Here is a 23,672-nt window from a genome sequence, read left to right as displayed (position 1 = left end):
TTATTATATATTTTAAGTGGACAATAGTAAAACATTTTACATTGTTACTAAATATTGTAACTCCATCATATACATAGCCCGAATTATTTAAGTGATACAAGGTCGAGTTATTTTCCCCCTGACGAAAATTGAACCTAATATTAACGAATTCCTAACAAAATACCAACCACATCCACCTCATTAAGATGCCTTTTTTAATTTGTACCTATACATTATATACATTATACATATTTATTAACAATAAATTTAATTTTTCATTGCATAGTTTTGTAACAATATTTTTTTAAAGGGGAATCTGTCAGTTTTTTTTTTGGAAGTGAGCGGTAATGATACAAAATTTGGGAACCACTGGAGTATAGACTATAGTACCATAGTAAATATCCAAATAATTGCAAGCTATGAATTAAAGTACTAAAGTAGGTACATTATCATTTACCATTAATCAGGTACTATACTTATTTTACATCAAAAGCGCGCTAATGAAAACAATATAATATACAAAATTAAATACATATAATGCTTATCAAACGTGACTCTATTTTCTGTTCACAACAGGTGTTGAATACGTAAAACTACCCATCATGTCTAAATATAGTAAATTTTCATTATGCTTCAGTTTCGTTAACACCTAATATTTAAATACAAATGTAAATAACCATGGAAAACCCCTTCTTATAATTTCTACAGTTTACTTAAAGCCGTTAATAAATATGTGAATAAATACCTACAAAATACAATTAGTTCAACTTCTCTATTGCGAGGATGGCGATCAAACAGCATATTCTATTTAGTCGACTCAAATACCCACACACCCCACTCACCATCTGTATTTTGTTGGTTTTATATATTTTTTTATTAATATTTATATGGACGATATTTAATTTACAATATAGAAATGTGTATAATAGTATGTGTATGTTAAATAATAGTTTTGTATCGAGAGATATGCCTATGTAAGGATAATTACCTAGCCCTATAGTTTGGTCGTAAATGGGAATCTAATAGCCTTGTACCTGTAGGTTATGGAATAAATAATAAATAAGATAAATACTTGTGCATAGCGTCATTACAATTAATAGCTAACAATATATGTTTTTATTCTTTTATATATTATTTAATTGTTGCTCATAGCTCGGAGCTCTATTTATAACTCACACAACACTTATAGTCAAAGTTTATTATTATAACAATAGTTTGTAACAAACAGTCAAACAATTTATTATTATTATATTTGTATGCACAATTGTACCTATATATTTTATATTTAATTTTCTTATGTCAGTATTTTGTAAAAAGTTTATTCATACATTAGTCAACAAATATTTTTTGTTAGAATGCTGTTCACTGAATGTATTTGTGAGTAAGCCGAATTACTGATTTTATATTTTTTATCACCGATATTATCGTATTGTACTGATGGACTAAACGGACATATTTATTATAATTTGTTAATTTATTACATTAAAAGGTTCATAATAATCTTATTATTACATTCATTTGTGAATTATTTTTCACCATATTGTTATAATAATATAGCAACACTACATACCTAATACCATTGTTTCTATTTTTAAATGATTTCAATAGATTGCACACAAACACGTGTCCTTCATCTGCTATAATATATACAACATACAAATATATAATATATTATACTAATACACGTACAATATTGTTCACCCGTGTAAAACTCATCAGTATTAGCCTAGCAATCTTAAGCAGCTTACATTCTCTGGGATAAATAGGTACATTATAATAAGTGTGAGCAATGTATTTATGTAATAGTATAAATATTAATAATAATACCTGTAAGTAGCAGTAATTGTAGCGCAATGGGTATTGCATGCTTATGGATTTCATGGTTTAATTTATGCATATACCTTATAATAATTTAGTATAATAATATGAATTGTTAATTATAGTTGTATTCATCCACAAATTGAATAATTATGTTTGACTAACAGCTGTTTGTTTAAAAAACATAAACGAAGAACTATAAAAGATTGTAATTTTCATGTTACAAAAGACGTTAGGTACCTACATCTAAAATCCAAATGTGTTTGTTAGTCTCCTTCCAAAAATTCACCATGCCTAATTTGGGTTCAGCGAATCCTATTTTGTGCTGCTAGCTTTAATATTCGAATAAATTAACTTATCATAAAAGTATTAAGTTTGAAGGTAATGAGTATCTAAGTATTTTTTGATATTTTAATGAGTTATAAGAATTTTTAATAAAATGTTTAATATTTTAATTACTCGTAAATCACAATCGTTTAAAAATGAATCTGTTGTAAAAATCGACCAAGAAACACAAATTTCTTTTTACTATAAGTACAATATAACATTTCACTCTAATTTTAAAGCTTATCATAAAAAATAATTGGTTCTTCAAAATAAATTATTTACTTAGTTATAACTTTGTGATAAGGAAACAACATTTGTGAGTGAGGAGTTTTTTTAGTTATACATGATCGTTCTTCTGGAGTTATGGGCACTGTGTTAATAAGAATGTTGTGATTTTGTTCAAGTTTGTATGATAATAATTTAATCAATACTTCTGATAGACATCCGGAAATATTTTTTTTTTAAATGTTTTCATACGATCATACAGATCAGAAAACACAACTTTTTATGATCTTTGGTCCATATTTTTTTTACACGATTTATTATTATTTTTTTCTTAACGGAAATTACTGGTAGCGCGTAAGTAGAAATGGCTTATTTTTTTGATTAAATAATACCTATAGGTATGCAGTATACAGTACTGAAAGAAAACGAAAAATTACAATATTTTTAACACAGTAGATGGATACTCGTTATAAGGAAAGAGCGCCAGTACGTACAAATAAAAACTATAAAGTTACATTTTCACAAGTAGTGTCACATGCGAATTTTTATCAGTGCATATTATTATCATTTACGTTTTCTTACGCTACGTATTGAAAAGCATTAGCTAGTAGGTACCTATAGATCGTTATAATAAAATTGGTATATTGCTTGCAAACTCTTTATCTTATTCACATATTTTTTTTTATCTGTGGTAATCAACCATTTTATTAAAAATGTAATTAGTGTGTGTCTCTCTCTCTCTCTCAAAAAAAAAAAAAAATTAAATAAATAAATAAAATAAAAAAAGAGATAGTATGATAAAATCCATTCATTATATTTTTACTAAGGTATGCTTATCTCACCGTTCATCTCAGCTAATTTATTATGAGCCTGATATGTTTAAATATTTTAAAATATATTCTCTTTTTACAAATATTTGTATAACTAGACTGCACACAGAGTTCTAGTCATCGTATTTAAATTCTCTTTAATTTAATATTTTAACCCACTACTAGAATTTTTCGAGGTGATACAAAATAGGTAAATGCAAAATAATCCATTTTTAATTTTTTTTTTATTCTATCATTATTGTAAAACAGTGGTAAAAATAACTATATTTTATACTTAAATTGAATAACTAATAACTATTATTTTTAATTTCAGATGAATGCAATAATTCACTGGGGATGGAGTCTGGCAAAATACTAGATACAGATATAATTTCTAGTTCTTCTTATGATTATGGTACTGGACCACAAAGAGGACGGTAAGTAATAATATTAAATTTCTTACAATATATAAACTTAAAAAATTATAATAATTTAATATAAATTATAAGCGTTAAGCTGTATTATGTATTTATGTACTATATTTTTTATTAATACTATCATTAATGTATTATATATTTATATGCAAATTATGATATCCATTCGAAGTTCAAATTACATTTGAGGATAATATAACCAACTAACCAACTAATCGATAAATGAATTAAAATTATAAATGTACTATTTTTTTTTCACATGGCGCTATGTCCGGGAGTAGGCCCGAAGGCCTAGTTCGGACGCCTGTTAGGCAGAATTTCTATTGGGGAACCCGTAGGTTTCTGCCATGCCCCGGAGTGGGGGATGGTGGCACTTGTTCTCCGGACACCGTGACTTGCCCGGAGAAAAATGCCGCCCGATGGTCTAGGATCGAACCCGGTCCGGCTGAGCCACAGCTGACGCGTTAGACCGCTCGGCCACCTCGTCCCCCATAAATGTACTAAATACATAAAATAAAATCATAAATGGGTATTTTTATACATAATGCATATAATTAAGGAATAGTTATGGTTGGTGAATAAAAACATATTTGAGTGTTAAAATGTTGATTGCAACAAAAATTATAGTTAGGTAGTGAATTATTTAAGAGAAAACAACTTCTGCATATGAGTGGTTATAAACTATTATTTTTTTTGTAATAGGTACCAAAACAGTTATTTAAAAAAAAACTTTTTAGATGTTTACTTTCAGTTTTGTATTACATTTACAATTACCCATATAATACGTTAATGCGACGGACAATATATTTTACATAAGTATAGCATTGTAACATACTTATTAGTTTATTACTTATAGGTAGATGACTTTTCATGTAAAAACCACTACTATATCATCAAAAATAATAAATTAAATTTTATATTGGTATACGTTTTAAATTAAATATTTTCTTAGTAGTTTACTTATATGTAAATTTGTCAATGTATATAGTTGACTAAATATTTTGAAATTAAATTAAATATTCTGAATAACATGTTGTTATAACTTATTATAAACTTTTATTGAAAACGTAATAAATTTTATTGTATAACGCACGTATCACATTAGATATCGTTTAGAACATTAATTTGATTTCATAGATATATTATATTTCTTATTATTCATAATAATATAATATACTGATATGAATTAAATAGATTCTATACTGTAATATTTTTTTCTCCCAATAGTACAGTTATCCCTCCAATCAGGTTTGCATATGTATAATAATAATATTTGAATATTCTCCTAAAGCATATAGAAACTGTAAATTATTTGGATCCTTGATTATTTAGTAATAAATAATAATACATATTTTTAAAATACCTCAATTATTATGTAATTTAAAATATTTTATTGGTTAATTATAATAACTGGCCGAAAATAGATTTTATTGAAATACTACCTATTTTGTGATACATACAATTTTTATACCCACATTGGGTTTTTAACACATTTTCTTTCGTAGTATTTGTTAATTTTATCACATTCCCACCTATATTTGTGTTGTATACTGCATATAACAGTGCTATAAATAGGAATTTGCTAAAGTAGGGGGAGTTATCATAATAATTACATAATATATAAATTTATAATAAATACATCTGTGTACTTTCCATATTGTTAAAGGGGTTTTGACCCCCCTACCATGTCTGCAGTCCTGGAAATAAAAACACATTATTTTAATAGCAACTTTTAAATTTAAGGAAAAAGTTATCCAAACGTTTTATATGCTTAAATTTAATCTTATTTTTTCATTAGGTAATATGAAAGTATTAAGCTATAACCTATAACCATAACCAACAGTTATTTTTGAATAGTAAGTAGGTAACCCATATTTTTAAATATATTGTCTTTTGAAAATATACATTTTTATTGTTAAAAAAAAATCATTCTACATATTTGAAAACGATGATCTCCTGTTTTTTTTTTAAATTTTTATTAAAATATTATGCTGCAAAACATTTTGTTCTAGAAAATTTTTATTGTATTACATATCTAACGAAATATCTATTAAAACATTTTATACACATTGCTTTTATTTATCACCATATCATACCTATTAAGTATACTTAAAATCAAAGTGACACAAGTGATGCTTAACTATTAAACATTAAAATAACTAAATTAAATTATAGTAACTTGTGTTTTCAAAATAAAATATTGTACATAATTGATTATGTAAAAATTTAATTTCTTTTATAAAATTGTTTAAATCAAAACAAAAAAGCGAGTAAGTGGATGTCGCTCTGCTGTACATTAGCTGGTGAGGTGGACCTCTGACTAGGGTAGGTTAGATTTGAATGCAATGATAGGTATCATTGTATACCAAAAACGATTATGAACGATGATGATTTGTCAGTCTAGGATATAATATATTTAAATATTGCCATATATTCTATTTTGAAACAAATATTTTATTTTTCAATTAGGACGCATTTTGCATAAGGCATAGTTAATCAATTTTTCCAAAAACATTGCATGTAGTTATCATAATTCATAATACCTTATATTATCATAGATATACATATACCTGATTTCATAAAAATTTAAAATTCAAACGCAGTTAAAATTTTTTCTATAATGACGCTTTGAGTTTTCTCTATAGCTATTTGAAGGAAAACTTACGGAAAACTTAGTGTTGTATTTTTAATCCTTAGTTATAAACACAAAACATTTTATGATTTTCAACTTCAAAATGACTTGCAAATTTTCGCGTTTTCGGCAGATTTCGTAACAATTTGAACTATAAAGGCTTATAAAAAAAAATTGTGCCTATGTATTCTTATAATGTTTTAATCACTATAAGGATAGCTTATGAGAAACTTTGTATTCAATTTTCAAGTATTTTGATATGGCCAAAAAAATTTTATTGACACTTAAAAAAAATTGAAAATTTCAGTTGTCTATAAATACTTTCAAAAAGTCAAAATATTTTGAAAATTAAATCATGTAAAGAAAATGCCAATCTAAATAACTGATAAAATTTTCAAGTATCTACGACTTATACTTTTTGAATAATAACAAATGTTTAAAATCGTTTGAGGATAAATCGTTATCGTTACGCTATTTCGTAATAATTTAAAATTCAAACGCACTTAAAATTTTTCCTACAAATTTTATATATAGGTAGTTGAAGGAAAACTAATGGAAAACTTAGTGTTGTTTTTTTAATCCTTAGTTATAAACAAAAACATTTTTATGATTTTTTAACTTCAAAATTACTTGCAATTTTTCGCATTTTCGACAGATTTCGTAAAAATTTAAACTATAAACGCTTATAAAAAAAAATTATGACTTACGATTTTTAATTTTTATTTTGCTACAATAAGAACAACTCATAAGGAACCTTGTATTAAATTTTCAAGTATTTTTGGTGATCCAAAATTTTTTTACCGATACTTAAAAAAAAAATTCTCAAAAAAATCGAAAATTTCAGCGGTCTTTAAAGACCTCAAAAAAAGTCAAAAATTAGTGAAAATTTCAAGTATTTATAGTGATTAGTTTTTGAATTATAACTATATAAAAATTCGATTCGGTCGAAAACTGGTTTTGCGTAAAAATTCCCATTTTTCTGTCATTTTTTTTTGTTTTTCACGATTTTCTGAAAACTGTTGGAAAATGTTTACTTTTGACCTCTATAATACACCAAGGATATTCACTTTTACATCGGAAACCACCCCTAAAGTTTGAAATTGAAGCATTATTTCGACTAGTTATGCAGTTATGCTGTACACAGACATAAAAAAAAAACACATCATTGTAAAATCAATACATTCATCACTTCGTTCAGAATCTAAAAATAACGTTTCAATTATAATAATTTTTTTTTTTTAAACATAAATATCTCTATATTAAAACTATGTTTCAAGTTAATAATTAGTTTTTTTTTAAACATAAATTTCTCTATATTAAAACAATTTTTCAAGTTAATAATTAGATTTTTAAACACTAATATCTCTATATTAAAAAAATGTGTTTTTGTAAATTTCATCTAACGAAAAATTAAATATTTTAATAATTAAAATTAATAAGCACTATTACATCCTCTTAAGTATTCAAAATAATTTCTACTCCATATAAAAACATTTAATTCCCTATAATATTATCATTATACAATTATTTAAACATACAGGGTTTATTATTTAATATTTGTATGTTTTATATATAACATTTTTCCATATTATCATCAATTAGAATTCAAATTGAAAAGTCATTTAAAATATAAGTATACATTTTCAAATTAAAACATTTCTGTTGATCAATGAACACTTGTATAAAACTATTGACATTATAAAAGATACTATGATGCAACGTGTTGACATCAACTAATGATTAATCTGATTAATAATTATTATTCAGTATAATTTTAAACGCTGGTTGTGCCTACTACATAGTGCACACTACATGCAAATTAAATTTGACAATGAAGAGATATTGGTATGAATAGTTGATTTATACAATTAATAACCTTTGAGGTTTTTTCAACTCTGTCATAAGGTATAATAAGTATTATTGGCTAGGTTAGGTTAGGTTACAATTTACGGTACGGGGATTAAAAAAAAATATGAAATTTTAAAAAGTAATCCGGTTGTTTACAACTAATTTTTGAATGAAAACTTAACTGATAATTTGAAACTATTGTTCAAAACGGTGTTACATACATTTTTTAAAGTATAAGAGGTCATTGACGTGGTGCTCTCGTTTTTGCCTTTTGATGAAGACATTTCAATCACTGCCGCGTTATATTTATCAGGATTTACTTTTCTTCTGATTTCATTTTATATTTTATCCAATTACACCCCCTTGCATTGGTGGTTATAATATGCTACCCCGTTTTTTTCTCAGTCAGCCGAACAAATTTAACTACGTGACCGAAATACATCGGAAATTTTAACGAGGTCGGCAGACTGGAAAGATGCTATGACTTGGATATTGGTATATGATATTATGGCGGTTACACGGTGGCGTACAATGTGTACATATAGTTATAGTATATTCGTCTACCTATGTGGTCACATAACACTACTAATAATAAATTTCTTCACGGTATTATAGCGTTTTTTATGCCTACATAATATTATATAATATTGAACTCACTCACAGGCGGTTTCCGAAAATTACTACCGTCGTTTGTTTTAGTGGCAAATATTGAACGTATTTATCTCATATATGAAAATTATTAGGACGCGGATGTTTGTATTTATTAATTTATCATAATAGGCATGGACTAAATTGTTTAATAACAATATATGAATTGAGTAGAATACCTACAAACCTATTGTATTAATAAATTGGAATCGAATAACTATAATATACCTATATAATATATATATAATAAACGAATTCAGATATTGATTTTTTTTGATTGGTTCAAGTTGAAAATGTGAAAATAAAACAATCGAATAATTGTGTATTATTGTTCAATATAATTATAAAATAATAATTACTGAGTTCTATGATCAATAAATAAGTGTTAACTTTTAATATTAAATTAATGGTACGCTGGTATATATTTTTGAGGCTAAAACGGACCTTTACAAATTATTATAACGAAGATTTATAAATGCAATATACATAATAAGTGACATTTAATAAATTTAAGCAGACAACAATAAATTATTTTAGTAATTTTCAAAGTAATAAACGATACTCCAACAATTTATTTTTTAAATAAAAATTAAAAATTATTCGGAACAATTTTTTGTATTTTTAAACTTTTAGTAGTGAATTATAAATCACTTTTTAAGGGTGGTTTTCTTATTTCAACATTTTAAAAGAATTTAAACCCCCATCTGGCCATCTCAATTAGAATAATATAACTGTCCCGTTGAAAAGGGCGCGTCAAAAATAATATGTGAACAATAAACCTGCAGCATCATAATATCTATTTCTACCAGCTTATTGCAATACTTTAGGCGTCGGTGCAGAAGACCTCTTTTCTATTATAATTATGACCTGCGCCCTGCGCACAGATCGGAGAGGCAATTTTTTTCTACCCATAAAAACCCATATCCACACTACCCTCAATCGTACGATGACCATCGGTTGTGGCATACGTACAGGAATACACGGCAATAAAAACAATTTATATGTATATATATATATATATATATATATATATATATATATTATATATGTATCGTGTGTACGTGACCGACTTTTCTCACTTCAGTACACGTGGGTATCGTGTGATATATATTATACATTCATATATATCGGTTAATCGGGTACATATACCTTTTCTCTGTTTCATCGTGACCAAAGCACCGATATTGTTTATTTCTTTATAGGATCTACCTTAAACTGAGGGTATTACGAAAATATAAAATAAATATAATATTACATGTGTAGTATACACATTTTGATGTTACCGAGAAAACCGTCAACGTAGGTAACGATGATATGACTTTATAAACGTAAAAAAAAAAAAAAAAATGATATAAAATATCGATATTATTATCCTCAATAACTATTTTATTTATCATATTTTATTCTCAGACTCATAGGCAGTGGTTTTGATGAATTCTAGCCTGGTAAGATGATAATGATCCGTCGAAAAGACTTACAATCACCACAATCATGATGGTCCCAACAAATGCTTAGATTGTTAAACGTCGAATAATAATATTAGTATGATTCAATTACATTAACTTTTTGATTAAAATTCGATTGAATCGTCACCCGTTCAATCTCCGCAGTGTCCGGCTATTGATGGATTCTTATCTAGAAATATCATCGTATTTTGTACATTTTGTAATTTATTATTTATTTTGTAATAATATATTGTTGTATTAAAATTGAGTTGATTAAATATCTATTGTCATTTGATGTAGATAGAAATTTAATAGGTTAGGTATTCACCATTAATTAAATGTTGAAACGAGTCCTTGTTGATTTACGACAGTAAATAACTATTAGAACCCAAAACAGTTAAGTTTAATTGAAAAATATGTACCTAATGTTGATTATTCAGTATGATCGACATATTATATAATAATTTACTCTCATAAACTTACATGTACAAACTAGGAGTCCATTATGACTGAAAATCACTTAACACCGTGCAGAAAGCTGCTCGGCCATACAATATTACATTTCGTTATAGCTATACTTACGACTTTCTGAGGTTTCCGGAAATCACTCCCAGATCGTAAAATCAGTAGTACCTGCCAACAAATAAAGTTGATAATAACATCCAATAGTATACAAATTCAACATTGTCATTTCAATATTAATAAACACGTAGAAACGTTATATTTAAAATTGTTCCTATAGTTTTTTTTTTTTTTTAATACCTACCTGGTTATAGTGATAATCTCTAAATTGTAAGCATGGACAAAATATTGTCCTTTTCTCGGTAAATAACTACAGAAGTAGTTTTATTTTTAAGCTTATTTAATGATCAAAATTTTTAATATCTTTCAAGGCTTCAAGAGCTATGGTTATTAGCCTACTTTTAAATTAGATACAAGTTTATACGTAAATAAGAAAAAATAACATTATTTAATATAATATACAACAATTAAAAATTTTAATTTAAGTTTAAATGGAAAAAATAATAGATTACTACCGTCTTTTCTTTGTTAAGTGCATGTTGGAGTGAGTCTACTGTAATGAATATTTTTTGTTCTTCAGTGTATTTTATGATTTTTTTCATAGTATGATTGATCGCAAGATTCATGTATCGTATGAAAGGACAGTTAAATTGAAGGGGTGAGTGAAATAAATCTCCCCATGGCATTTATTTTCTAAATTTATATTTTTATAGTAATAAAATAATATAATAAATTATATTAACAATGATTGTATAAATAAATATACAAATACGTAAATATGAATATTATATAGGTATAATATTATATATCTATTCACTGGAATTGTTGGTAATATAATAAATTATTTTTTTTTGTTAAAAAGAAAATAAACTTAGGTGGAGATAAATAATCTACTTATAAAATTTAATTAAGGTTAAAATAAAAAATGTGTATAAAATATAAATAAAATAATTTGTAAACTAACAGTATAATCATAAAACATTTATATCATAAAGTATTATCTACTTTTAATGCTTTTTCTGATTTATTTTGTATTTAAATTAAAAATATGTTTCAAATGATAATTTATAAAACTAATAATATATAAATTCAAAATTGTGTATTTAAAGTCCGAGTCTACAGAGTCATCTCAACCACAGTTATTAAGTTGTGTCTCAACGAAATGACTGGATCACGAGTCGCATTTCAGTGATAAAAGAGGCATTTACGATTTTAGTTCTGAAGACAAGTTGACTTTTAAAAATAGTTTCATTAAAAATGATGCCTAACTATATATTAGTTTTTACTCGTGGCCTCCATTCTTATATCCTTACGATCCATCCAGTAGCCTAAATAATATATTATGTGTAAGGTTTGGTGCCATTTGATTAAAAACTATAAATTTACATATAATGCCCCATTTAGATATAATCAAACTAATAATATCTCTATTGGGTATCTGACTGTCATAATCTATCCACATATCGTTTCGTCAGTTTATCAACTGTGTTTTTTAAAATCGGTTAAATATTTTTTTAGTTTAACCTCAACCATACACAGCCTCTAGTGTACCTATATATAAATAGCTTTTATACTCAATTTTAAAATGATAATATAGAATAGATTTATTAAAATACTAAATACCTTAAATAAAAAATATAATATAATGCAGAAAATTATATCCAACCATAATAATTATTTTATGATCTATACCTATTGCAACAATATATTATACTTAATTTAAGAAATTATTCAATTTTTTTGAGCTAAAACAAAACGCATGGGTTAGGACTAATAAGGGTTGAAAAAACAAAGCTAAAATCCTTTACCGAGTCTTAACTTTTAAGGAATCTGTTCATAAAACTTTTATTGAAAACGGTCCAGTAGTTTTTGAATCAATACAGAATGAACAAACAAACAAACAAACATTCATTTTTATAAATTAGAGATGTATACCAAATTTATTATATTACCGTAATTGACAAATTTCCCGATTCTAATTTATTGGCATACAACTTTTGTAAACTTCCCCTTTTTTCGTTAGGGGTCCTTAGGACAATATATATACGTGTATATAACAAAAGTCTATCAGACACACTGGTTTGATGTCATCTCAGTGGCCTAAATATAGTGGCTATCCATCATGCTGTTTCAAATATAATTTCATGTTAAATATTAAATTAACTTGCAGAAAAAAATGTCCGTTAAATTTTTTTGATTTTAATTTAGGTTAAATTGTTACTTATTAATTAAATTTTTAAATTTTGTTTTAAAAAAATTAATTAATCTATAATCCTCAAATTATGTTATTAACGAGTAAAGTGTATGTTATAAAATCAACATCATTCCTCACCATAATAAAATCATTTGACCGTCACTAGTTGTATGTTTGGGGTGGTAGTTTGGTTATGAAGAAAGAATGAGTTTAATTGTTGTATCATATTTTAACTAAAATGGTTATTACTTCATCTCTTTTTTTTTAGGATAAGGAAGAAATTTCCATTCACTAATGAAAGTTTGTATAATATTCCCGAATTTGTTTGTTAGTTGTAGTTTATTTTATGTGATATAATAGCATATAATAATACGTAACTTATTATAAATATATTTATATTTATGCACGATGTCGATTATCATTGAATGAACTAACACCATAATGAAAGAAAAGACCTTAGATAAGAGTATCAGACACTTGACTCGTGTACCGACAAAATATATTGTTCAACCTACAGCGGAAGTACCTACAACAATTCATAGATTCGGAACATATTAGTACACAACCACGTATTATTATTTCCAATATTTAACGTGTATTTTTATATAACAAACTACATATTAGCACCTACACACAGTTTGCATAAAATAATAATCTACGGGACTCGGGACGTAATTATAGGACGTATACCCACGTACGGGGTGTGTACTGTGACGTGCGTTATTATACATCGACCCAACAAAAAAAAAAAACAACAACAAAACGCATATACTTAAATATGTATGTATTTATATTTTTTTATTTACCTGTCAACGCCGACTAGTCTAGTGGTGGGGTGAACTCTGTAATGTGAAAAATTGTTGTACTTAATAATATTATTATTATTATTATTATTATACGTCCTATCCCGTTCACGCGGGCGCGTATGCATTTTATGTGCTCGTCGACCCGTTATTATGATTTTTTAATCAACGAAAACCCATCGGTTAAAAACGGTCGACAAATTAAGCTCATATAATATGAAGTTCAACAGGGGTCGCCACTGTGCAGCAACTGTTTTTTTCTTATTATCGTCGTAGGTATTTGTTTTATTTCGACGAAAAAAAATTTAAAAATAAACCATCACCGTGTCAGACGACGAGTTTAGATATTATAAATTATAATATTGTTATTATTATAACGTCGTGTATCTCCGGTGATCGATCACTAGAGCAATACGTCACGTCTTTTATTATTATAGGTACGCAAATGTCACACTACGCGTCTGGCGTGCAGCCGCGTATCCGTGTTGGCGCAATATTAATATTTTATTCAGCTGTTGACTGCACAGAACGATATGATATGATAATCATAATATAAGAACGATATAGTAATAAACCTCAAATAGCCTGGCAATAAAAAAATAAATTGGAAAAAATAAAAAATATATAACGTTATTAGGTATGTATTAGCTATAAAATAATAATATGCAGATTGGCAGATGACAGGTTAGGTACATCAAGAATCGGCGTTTTAAAATGATTAAATGTGTTTCCGTAAAATTATTAAATATTCCTGGATCTTGATGAATTAACTTTCAAATTTATTGCATAGTATCACTAGTATAGTTTTAAGTTCTGAACGAAGCATGGAAACTATTGGTTTTACAGTTATGTATTTTTTTTTAAATAAACTATACCTAATTTTTTCTGTATTAACAACACTTTTTTTGGACAGAAATCGAAGTAATACTAGTTTAATATAGTACCTACCATTATAAATTGAGTCTTACCTGAATTTAGCTAATAATTTAAAGTTATCATTTTTTTATTCTTCTGTTGATTCCCCATATGGTGGGATGACATGATACAGACTTCTGAAAAATTATTAAATCGTGCGTGTAAAACTTCTCCTTCCTATATTATTCAATTTTATCCAAACCTTCACCAACATATTACAAATGGTTTATACAAATTTCAAGCTTAGTTTTTAGAATTTTCAACTGTTTGTTTCATCTTCATGGTTTCCAAACCTAAAAACTTTTTCTAATATATTTTTCAAATAATTTCAAACAAGTTTTTAGAAAGTGCAAATTCAAATTTTTGCTGACCACATATGCTGTCCAAATATTTTAACTTTGTCAATATATTTTATTTAAACAGTAACCGACACAATTTGATGAGTAGAGGAAGTAAGCTTCCAAGCTTACTTTACAGCCACTTTTTTAAACTCGTCGTTGTATGTAGTTTGTCAAACTTTTTCCAGTCACATACTCTCATAATTCTCATATTCTAATTCAAGGAGAATTTTGATATAAAAACGGTCTGAGAATCGCCAAAAAAATGGTTGTACGTGCGTATTATATTCTGCAGTGTCGTATTCCGTGAAATATACGTATTCAGAAAGGTGGGTGATCGCAAAAATCCGGTCGCGTTGAGAATAAATAAAACGCATTCGGGCGGTTCTTTCGAATATTCCGTTATTCGTTTATAATAGACGAGACAGCCGATGGTTTAATATAAAATATACGTATTATAATATGCTTCTGTACCTATATATGTCGACGCATATTATGATCTGTGTCCCTTCCTGCAGTCCATATTATATTGTGCTCAAATGCATAATGCACGTATAATTTCATATTTTGACGGACACTGGGGCTTATAAGACTATTACTTATGCAAGCGCACGCTTTATCATTCAACCACTATGCTTAAAAAAAAAAAAATCAAGCTCACGTTTTGGATTATATGATAAATGAACCCATAACTACTCCATAGGTATACTAATAATATTTTAGTTACTATTTTGAAAACCGCTATATAATTAGAATATATAAAACAATCTAAATTATTGTCAAAGCAGAATTTTTTATTATTAGAAATATTTTTATTCTTATATTTTTGTCAGTTTATAAGTTATCTGTTCAGATATTTCTATAACTAAATGTATAGTCTGTAACTGCATTTGTAAATTATTATTATTTTCTTAATAATAATAAGTAATCCTAGTCTAAGAAAAAATAGAAATATAAGAATATTAGATCCTTGAAAGTAAAAACGTTATTGCTGGTTACGGTACACAAAATTAATTTGAAATTCAATTTAAAGTTGTAGGTATGATAAATGCTAATTGCTAATTCATATTATTAAATGTAAATTAAACTATTGATATTACATGATATACTATATAATACTATTACTTATTAGTATTAATTACTAATTTCCCCATTTTCAAATTAGTTACAAAATCGTTCATGTGAAATATATAATTCATAATTAATTAAAATTTTAATAATATATTCATTGAAAATATAAAAATGTTGGATTCAAAATGAACAAAACAAATGTCACCATTATATTATTTTGAGCTCCTTGATGTATGCTATTTATAGTTTAAAATGTTGTGAATTACGCATGTACCTTATTTTATATGACAGCAAGAATATACATTTTGCAAGAAATATACCTATAGTAAGGATTCCAAACTCGATTTTGTGTGCATAATCGTATTACTGTATTAATATCGGTTTTGTTTAATAAAATGCATAGTGTTTTATAAATTAAGTAAAAATGTCTTATAATTTAGTTAATTTAATCCAATTTAAATTGAATTGGTTGTATTAGATTTGTTAATTTAAAATCCCTAATTGCTAGAATATTTTTTTTTTCAAATAGCACCTAAAACATTATTATATTATATTTATTATTTATTAACGCTTAATTACAAATAGTTGAAAATTAAAAATTGACATATTTTTTATGTTCGACATTTTACGGTAACCATTTTCATAAAATAAATTAAAATACTATAATGGTTTGAGTTTTTACTTTGTGAAATTATTTTCATAAACATAAGATATAATAATACATATAAAATACATTTAAATTAATTTTCAATTGTGAGATCAAATACGAAAATAATAAACATTTTAAAATTTAAAATTTATCTACAATCTCTTTAAAAAATAATTCAACCAACTTGAAAGAGATTGTAATATATGTAATATGTATATATACATACTGCAGGTAGCCATTTATTAATTATTATTAATAATAAACAATATATATTACCTATATATAGTAAACTGATTTTTTTCATGATTAAGTTAATAACATCATAAAGAATGAATGTTGTCTTGATTTTTTTTTTTTTTATAATATTATCTCATTTTTTTCATTTTGTTTTTATCATATTTTTTCAACAATTGCCATAAATGGCCAGACTTTTTCGCTTGAGCTGTAAATTCAACGTAGTTTTACATTAACTTTGTTGTCATTCTCATACTTTTTAAAAGGCATATTATTAAATTTAATTTCATATTTTCGCTTCTAAAGATGCTTTGATTTTTATTTTTATTTTTTAAAAACAGCCTTTTTTATTCACAAAATTAAACAAATAATAATAAATAAAAGAAAAATATACTTATTTTGTGTTCTATAAAAATCGTTTATAAAGCTTTCATTACAGAAACCACGACAGGCACAAAATCAACAAATTATCATAAAATTGACATTATAATAATAGATGGTATAACCATGTAAAATAATGAGTAAAATAACTTAATAATAAGTGTGTGATATGTAAGTTATTATATTTTAACAAAAGCTGACCATGGCCAAATATTTTATGATTGCATTTAACTGCACCATTGGGGATGAGTTCTAAACACAACACACGTCTTATAACTTACTACGATATAATTTTAAATAATTATATTATTGTTTAAGTTTGTACAATATAACAATATAACAGCTAAGACTATAGACGTCTTATTTTAAATGAATAAAAAAAATTCAATTAAACTATTATAATATCATACATTAATTAAACTCGTCATTGTGATATAGGTATTATGGATGTATTGTATACTGCAGATTAAATAACATTATTAAGCGATTAATCGTATATATGATTGTAAAATTATTAGCGTAACTGACAAATAAATCCTACCAAAGTTACATTAATGTACTGTAATGACTCGTCTTTGATTTAAATAGACAAATGTTTTTTTACTGAATCCCATCAAAGTCGATTGATGGTTTTATAATGAACACCAAACCGTCTCACATATACCCACCTACAACTAATAGTAATCATACAAAACATTTTTGTTATTTAATATATTGTATAGTAGAAGTTAAACGTGTGCACAAATACGCCGTCTGACGCGCTTACACATTATGTGCCTATATAATATCAAGTATAATACGCAGCGGGAAAATATAATAATGTGTAATTATTATTTAAAAAAAATAAAATAACAATACGATAGCGAGTTCGAAGAGTTACATAACAGAGGCGTTTTGATTTGTTCGCCTCGCCGGGGAAACTGCAAATGACAAGCGCTCGACGTGGGTTCACGGGGTGGTAAAAAAAATGAAAAAACCACTGTCAAAACAGCGGGCAAACGGGTATTTCCTACTGAACCTCCACCCACACCACATGCACAAACACACGCCCGTAATACGATTTGCCAGCGGATTGAAAAGTAATACGATATTTAATGGAAAACGTGCGTTCGCTGACGAGTGGTGTGTATTGTATACCTATTATATTATGACGTGATGTTCGTGTAGAAAGTATAACCTGGCATTTTAACGGCTGTCAGCAAAATCGTCTCTTAGCAGAACTGGCGGAGGATATCGACACCAACTGCCGGATTCACGTGTCTTATTCATCTCGTCGGCGATATTATACCGGTGCACACTAAAAGACGCAAAATGTCACGCGTATCGTCTAGCTATATACAATATATTATATATATATATATATTATGTGCTAGCTAGTCGTTATTATATTATTATTATTATTACTATTATTATCATCATCCGGTTCACGTGCTTACGACGATATTTTAAACTTTATAAGTACCTACCTCCCTATTGTGGAACAAAAAGTTTTCGGAGTGCACGCGATACTAATACACACTAAGCAGACATTGCGTATTATTATTACGATTATTTTATATTATATATTATATATATACAATACCTATGCAACAATATTATATTGTACTCACGATGCCTTGTTAAAAATATCGTATACGTACATGGTATATATTATGGTCTCGTTGCAGATACGATTGTGCAATATTATTGAATTTGTAATAAGGGTGGTAGCGATAAAAAGGCGAATCCTACAAGCTTAATGGATAAGTCCAATGGTATAAAAAAGCAAAAATCCCCCAATATGACACTTTATATTATGATGAATAGTGCTAAATTACCACATGAGAAAAAATTTTCCAATTGGAGATCGATTTATGTAAGTATTTTAATTTTAAAAGAAAGCTTAAGATTCTGATCGATGCGATGAATGTATTTAAAGTTTTGAATTGCTTGCAAATTAAAAATTCATATAAACGAGTACATACAAAATATAGGCATGGTATGATTTTATAACTACGTAAATTTTAAAATCATATGATTAATTTTATATTGACTTAAACTTATAATAATGACTACTCTTTAAGAAAATAACATTCAAAATGTTTATTTAAATAAATAGATTATACAGTTATAGTTTTCTAAGCATTTTATGTTTTTATGATGATCGAATACCTCATTATAAATAATAGATTTACAGTAAGTTTAACATTTTTGATTAGGTATTTTTTTTTCTTTAGTTCGTATTTCTTTTTTTAAACACTAACTACTATTTGAATAACAAAAAAATGACCTTTTTACCATCTAAATACATATGTCAAAAATTTGGCTGCGTACGAGTTAATTCCCGGGTACCTGTTTACCTGTACACCGATACCGTTGAGTTGATTCTCTGGCGATTAAAAGGTACGTACGAGTTGATTCCCGGGTCATTATATATTTTTTTCAATGTTTAGTAAAATATTCAGCCTATTAGTATAACCCAAGAAAAAATAAGAGGAGATTGGCTGACAAGTTTCTCAAAAATGTTGTTTTTTAAATTTTTTCATATTATGAAAATCATTCAATTTTTATTTATTAATTATTTTTGGTATTATGTAATATAATATTTATAATTTATTAAACAAATTATTAAAATCATTTAGTAATTAGGTAAAAAAATACAAACAATTTTAGTGATTTAGTAAAAAATATAAAAAAATTTAGTAATTTGGTAAAAATGTTTATCATATTTTTTTTATAAATTGGTATCTGTAGGCAATGAGCTTAAACAACAATAGGGACTCAACTCATCCCTACCTCTTAATGACCCAGAAATAAACTCGTGCATACCTAACCATTATAATGACCCGGGAATCAACTAATACATAAAATAGGTCTCGGGAATCTCGAAAAATTTGGTTACATTAAGTTTTTAGAAAGTTCTTTAATTTCTACCAAACCACGTTATACATAATTTAAAAAAAAAACGAATCACAATTGAAATTTAATATCACAAAACTATATTAAAATTCTGTTAAATTCATCTATTATCGAAACCACATATAGAACCCAGTATACGTAAGTCTTGAAATGTCCGACAATCTCTTCGAAATCCTTATCCTAATCAAAGACAAAATTAAAAACACCATCTTATTTTTAATACTTGTTGATATGTACAGATTAATCCGAGAAATTCATTGATCTATTAATAATATGTAACTAATACTTATTTAGTTGTAAGGTAATAACCAAGTACCTAGTAGTTAATCCTATTCCACGAATAAAAAAAAATAGACATGTACCAGTTGCCCCCAAAAGTACTTTTTTTTATACCAATTCCCCCCAAACTACCTAGAGCAAAATGTACCAGTTGTCCTCATATGTTAATTTATACATTATACACGATTACAATATGTAGTCTGTAAAATAGAGGAGGTAAATATACAAATAAAAAATAAAATTATTTTTAAAAATAATGTAAAATAGTATAAAATGATAAAATAAAATTTTGATATTTGCAATTGTACAATTGTATATGATATTGTATTTTGTAATAAATAATAAATATAATATATTATACAAATAGTATGGATAAAATGAAAATTGTATTAATAATAATAGCTTACTACTAGGTGCAAAGCCAGGATTTTACAAAAACGCGTAAATTTAGACGCGTCTAAGTGGATAGCCGATTTACATAATTATTATATTTAATGTATTTTTTGACATATTATGCCACATAATTATAATATTTATTATTTTATTAACTTGTTCATATTATTTTGTTGAAAATTGCCACATAATTATAATATTATTATTTCATTGACTTTTTCATATTATTTTGTTGGTAATTATTATAAGCATATGAATATTTGCTATAATTTTATACAAATTATCACATTTAATATGCCACTTATTATTATAACTATATAATTTATTATGAATTTTTTATTTCTACCATTTTATACTATTTTACATTATTTTTATAAATAATTATATTTATTATTTGTATATTTACCTTCCCTATTTTACAGGCTATATATTGTAATTGTGTATATATTAACATGTGAGAGGGCAACTGGTACATTTTGTTGAAGGTAACTAGTACATTTGGTCGAGAGCAACTGGTATATTTTAAAAGTCCCGTTAACAGACGTGGGGGGCAACTGGTCAACACCCAACAAAAATCAGTTAAGGTCTTAAAAATTCATAATTTTCTTGTAGGTACATTATTTTTAACATTGAAATAATTAGTATCATTAAAAGACATGCAAACATAAATACATACTATTTTATCCGGTGCAGCATAATTCTTCATTTCTTTTTTGACCTAACAAGTCATAACCTGATTGCTCACCAAATAAAATATTATATACTTAATTATCCACCAAGCAAGCTCACTCATTTTTTTTTTTTGATTATTTTTTTTTTTTTAATAATACAGTTATCCAAAATATGGTTAATTTAAAATACTAGTAATTAATATTAGCCCTTATAATTTTTAAGTACTATTAATTCTTAGTATACTTAGTATATCAATTTTTTTTGTCCTCTTATAGAATTTTTTTGGAGTGCTCTAGTGACTAGATTACACACGATGTAGGATCAAATAATACATTGATTATTCTACATTATATTATATAATATCATGCCGGTTGTATAAAGTGTATATTGTACCTATTAAATTAATTTCGATAGAAGTTTAAGTGGATTTATAATTTGGATGATACGAGTATATTAAATTATATTTAGTGATAATATTTTATAAAATATAACTGGTAGAGAAAATGCGTGGGAAGTAAATACGGATATCTTATCATTATGTCATATATACTTATCCCTCTCTTTCTCACTCTCTCTCTCTATATATATATAATATAAACATACATACATAAATTAATACATATCATGGCATAACAGAACAATATTCCTTAAGGTTTGACTTCCCTTTTGTTTGTCTCCGGAACATTATACATCTCCTAAGGTCTGTGGTGTAGTCTGTAAACTTCAAACATGTATATGGTTTTTCCCCTGTTAATTTGCATGCATTCACCGATTAGAATCATTTCTGATCTGATTACAACCGTTTACTTGCTAACTACCTTGAAAACATCTAGGGATGAAGTGATTTCAAGCAACCAACTATTAGGAAGTTGCCCGAATGGAAATTCAAAATAATGAGACCATCGTATGCGTATAGGTATAACGGGGGTCACTGATATCTTAAACTAATTGTAAATCGGATTAATGGAGATGCGCACACTATGAAAGATAGCGCCTCAGAAGCTTAATTAAATAGCGATTTACTTTATATAGTCAATATTATACTTAGTATAGTTGGCAAGTAGAATAGAATCTCAATGGACGAGTTTATTATTCAATATCCAAGATTATATACTTCTAAAATTTCAAAAGTCTTAGGTAGGTATACACAAAATTGTGGTGAAAGATGCGGAGATTTATTATGTGGTTCAAATTTATAAAGCTTAAAACATTGAGGAACGCATTATTAGCATTCTAAATTTAAGATCCATATATAGGTATACAACAAGACAAGTAGTATTTACGACTAGGTATCAAAATAATTTAATATAGATACTGAAACTGTTAATCAGATTATAGTTAATAGATTGTATTTAAATACAGTCTGAAGTCTATAATCATCAATACTTATCTATACTCATCTTAATATGAATTACTCTATTTTCCAAAATTAAACATTGATTATACATTTTTTTTTTTGCATAAGAACATTGGGATTCTACTTTTTTTTTAAATTTGTTTTACAATGTTATAACTTAAATTCTAAGAACAGATAATTATATATCATAATAATATACTTACATATAATAATAATAATAATAATAATAATAATAATGTTGCTTAACCCTTTGTAGACCAACATTAAATGGTGATAGAAATTTGATTTTTTTTTTGCACCTTTATAAATTATTATTTTTTTGATGAATTTAGAAATTAAGAAATTTAAAATTGGAGGTTTTTTAATATTTTTTTAAGGAGTGGGACAAATAAGTCCCATTGGTCATTTAAGGACTATACTTAAAAGTCTCTATGGTCAGTTACGACACTACTATTTTCTTATTCCCTATGATAAATAAGTAATAATAATAAGTAATTAGTTAAAATTTAATTAATTAATTAATTAAAATTATAATGACCATTTAAATATGTATATAATTCATGTTTCAAATTAACAACAATATAAACTTAAAGAAAATAGTTATAGTATCAAAAACTAAATGGTCAATTTTTTTATATAGCAGACTAATATTAAGAACATTGAGTGGTTACTATGTTTAATATTATAAATGTTCAATTCATAATTTATCATATAATAAGACTTTTATTAAAAATATATAAACATAATAGTAATGTACAAAAAAAAATAATAATAATTATAATTTTAAAAATGAACACATTA

The 23,672-nt window shown here is 26.2% G+C and overlaps 1 protein-coding gene across 4 annotated transcripts in view; it reads left to right on the top strand.

Annotated features, from left to right (window-relative positions):
• LOC107166827 (discoidin domain-containing receptor 2-like) overlaps window positions 1-23,672 on the top strand; it is a 323,537-nt gene that overhangs the window by 156,032 nt on the left and 143,833 nt on the right. For all 4 annotated transcript variants that reach the window (XM_089225581.1, XM_089225580.1, XM_089225582.1 and 1 more), the window contains one exon: window positions 3,493-3,595. In XM_089225581.1, the coding sequence (XP_089081707.1) occupies window positions 3,493-3,595 (103 nt within the window). The remainder of the gene's footprint in view (window positions 1-3,492; window positions 3,596-23,672) is intronic.

Source organism: Diuraphis noxia, unplaced genomic scaffold, assembly GCF_037042655.1.
Source record: "Diuraphis noxia isolate RWA-SAM2 unplaced genomic scaffold, SU_Dnox_SAM2 contig0004, whole genome shotgun sequence".
In the NCBI taxonomy this organism is placed as follows: Eukaryota; Metazoa; Arthropoda; class Insecta; order Hemiptera; family Aphididae; genus Diuraphis; species Diuraphis noxia.
Note: the sequence above shows the minus strand (reverse complement) of the source record. Positions and strands in the feature narration are given on the sequence as shown.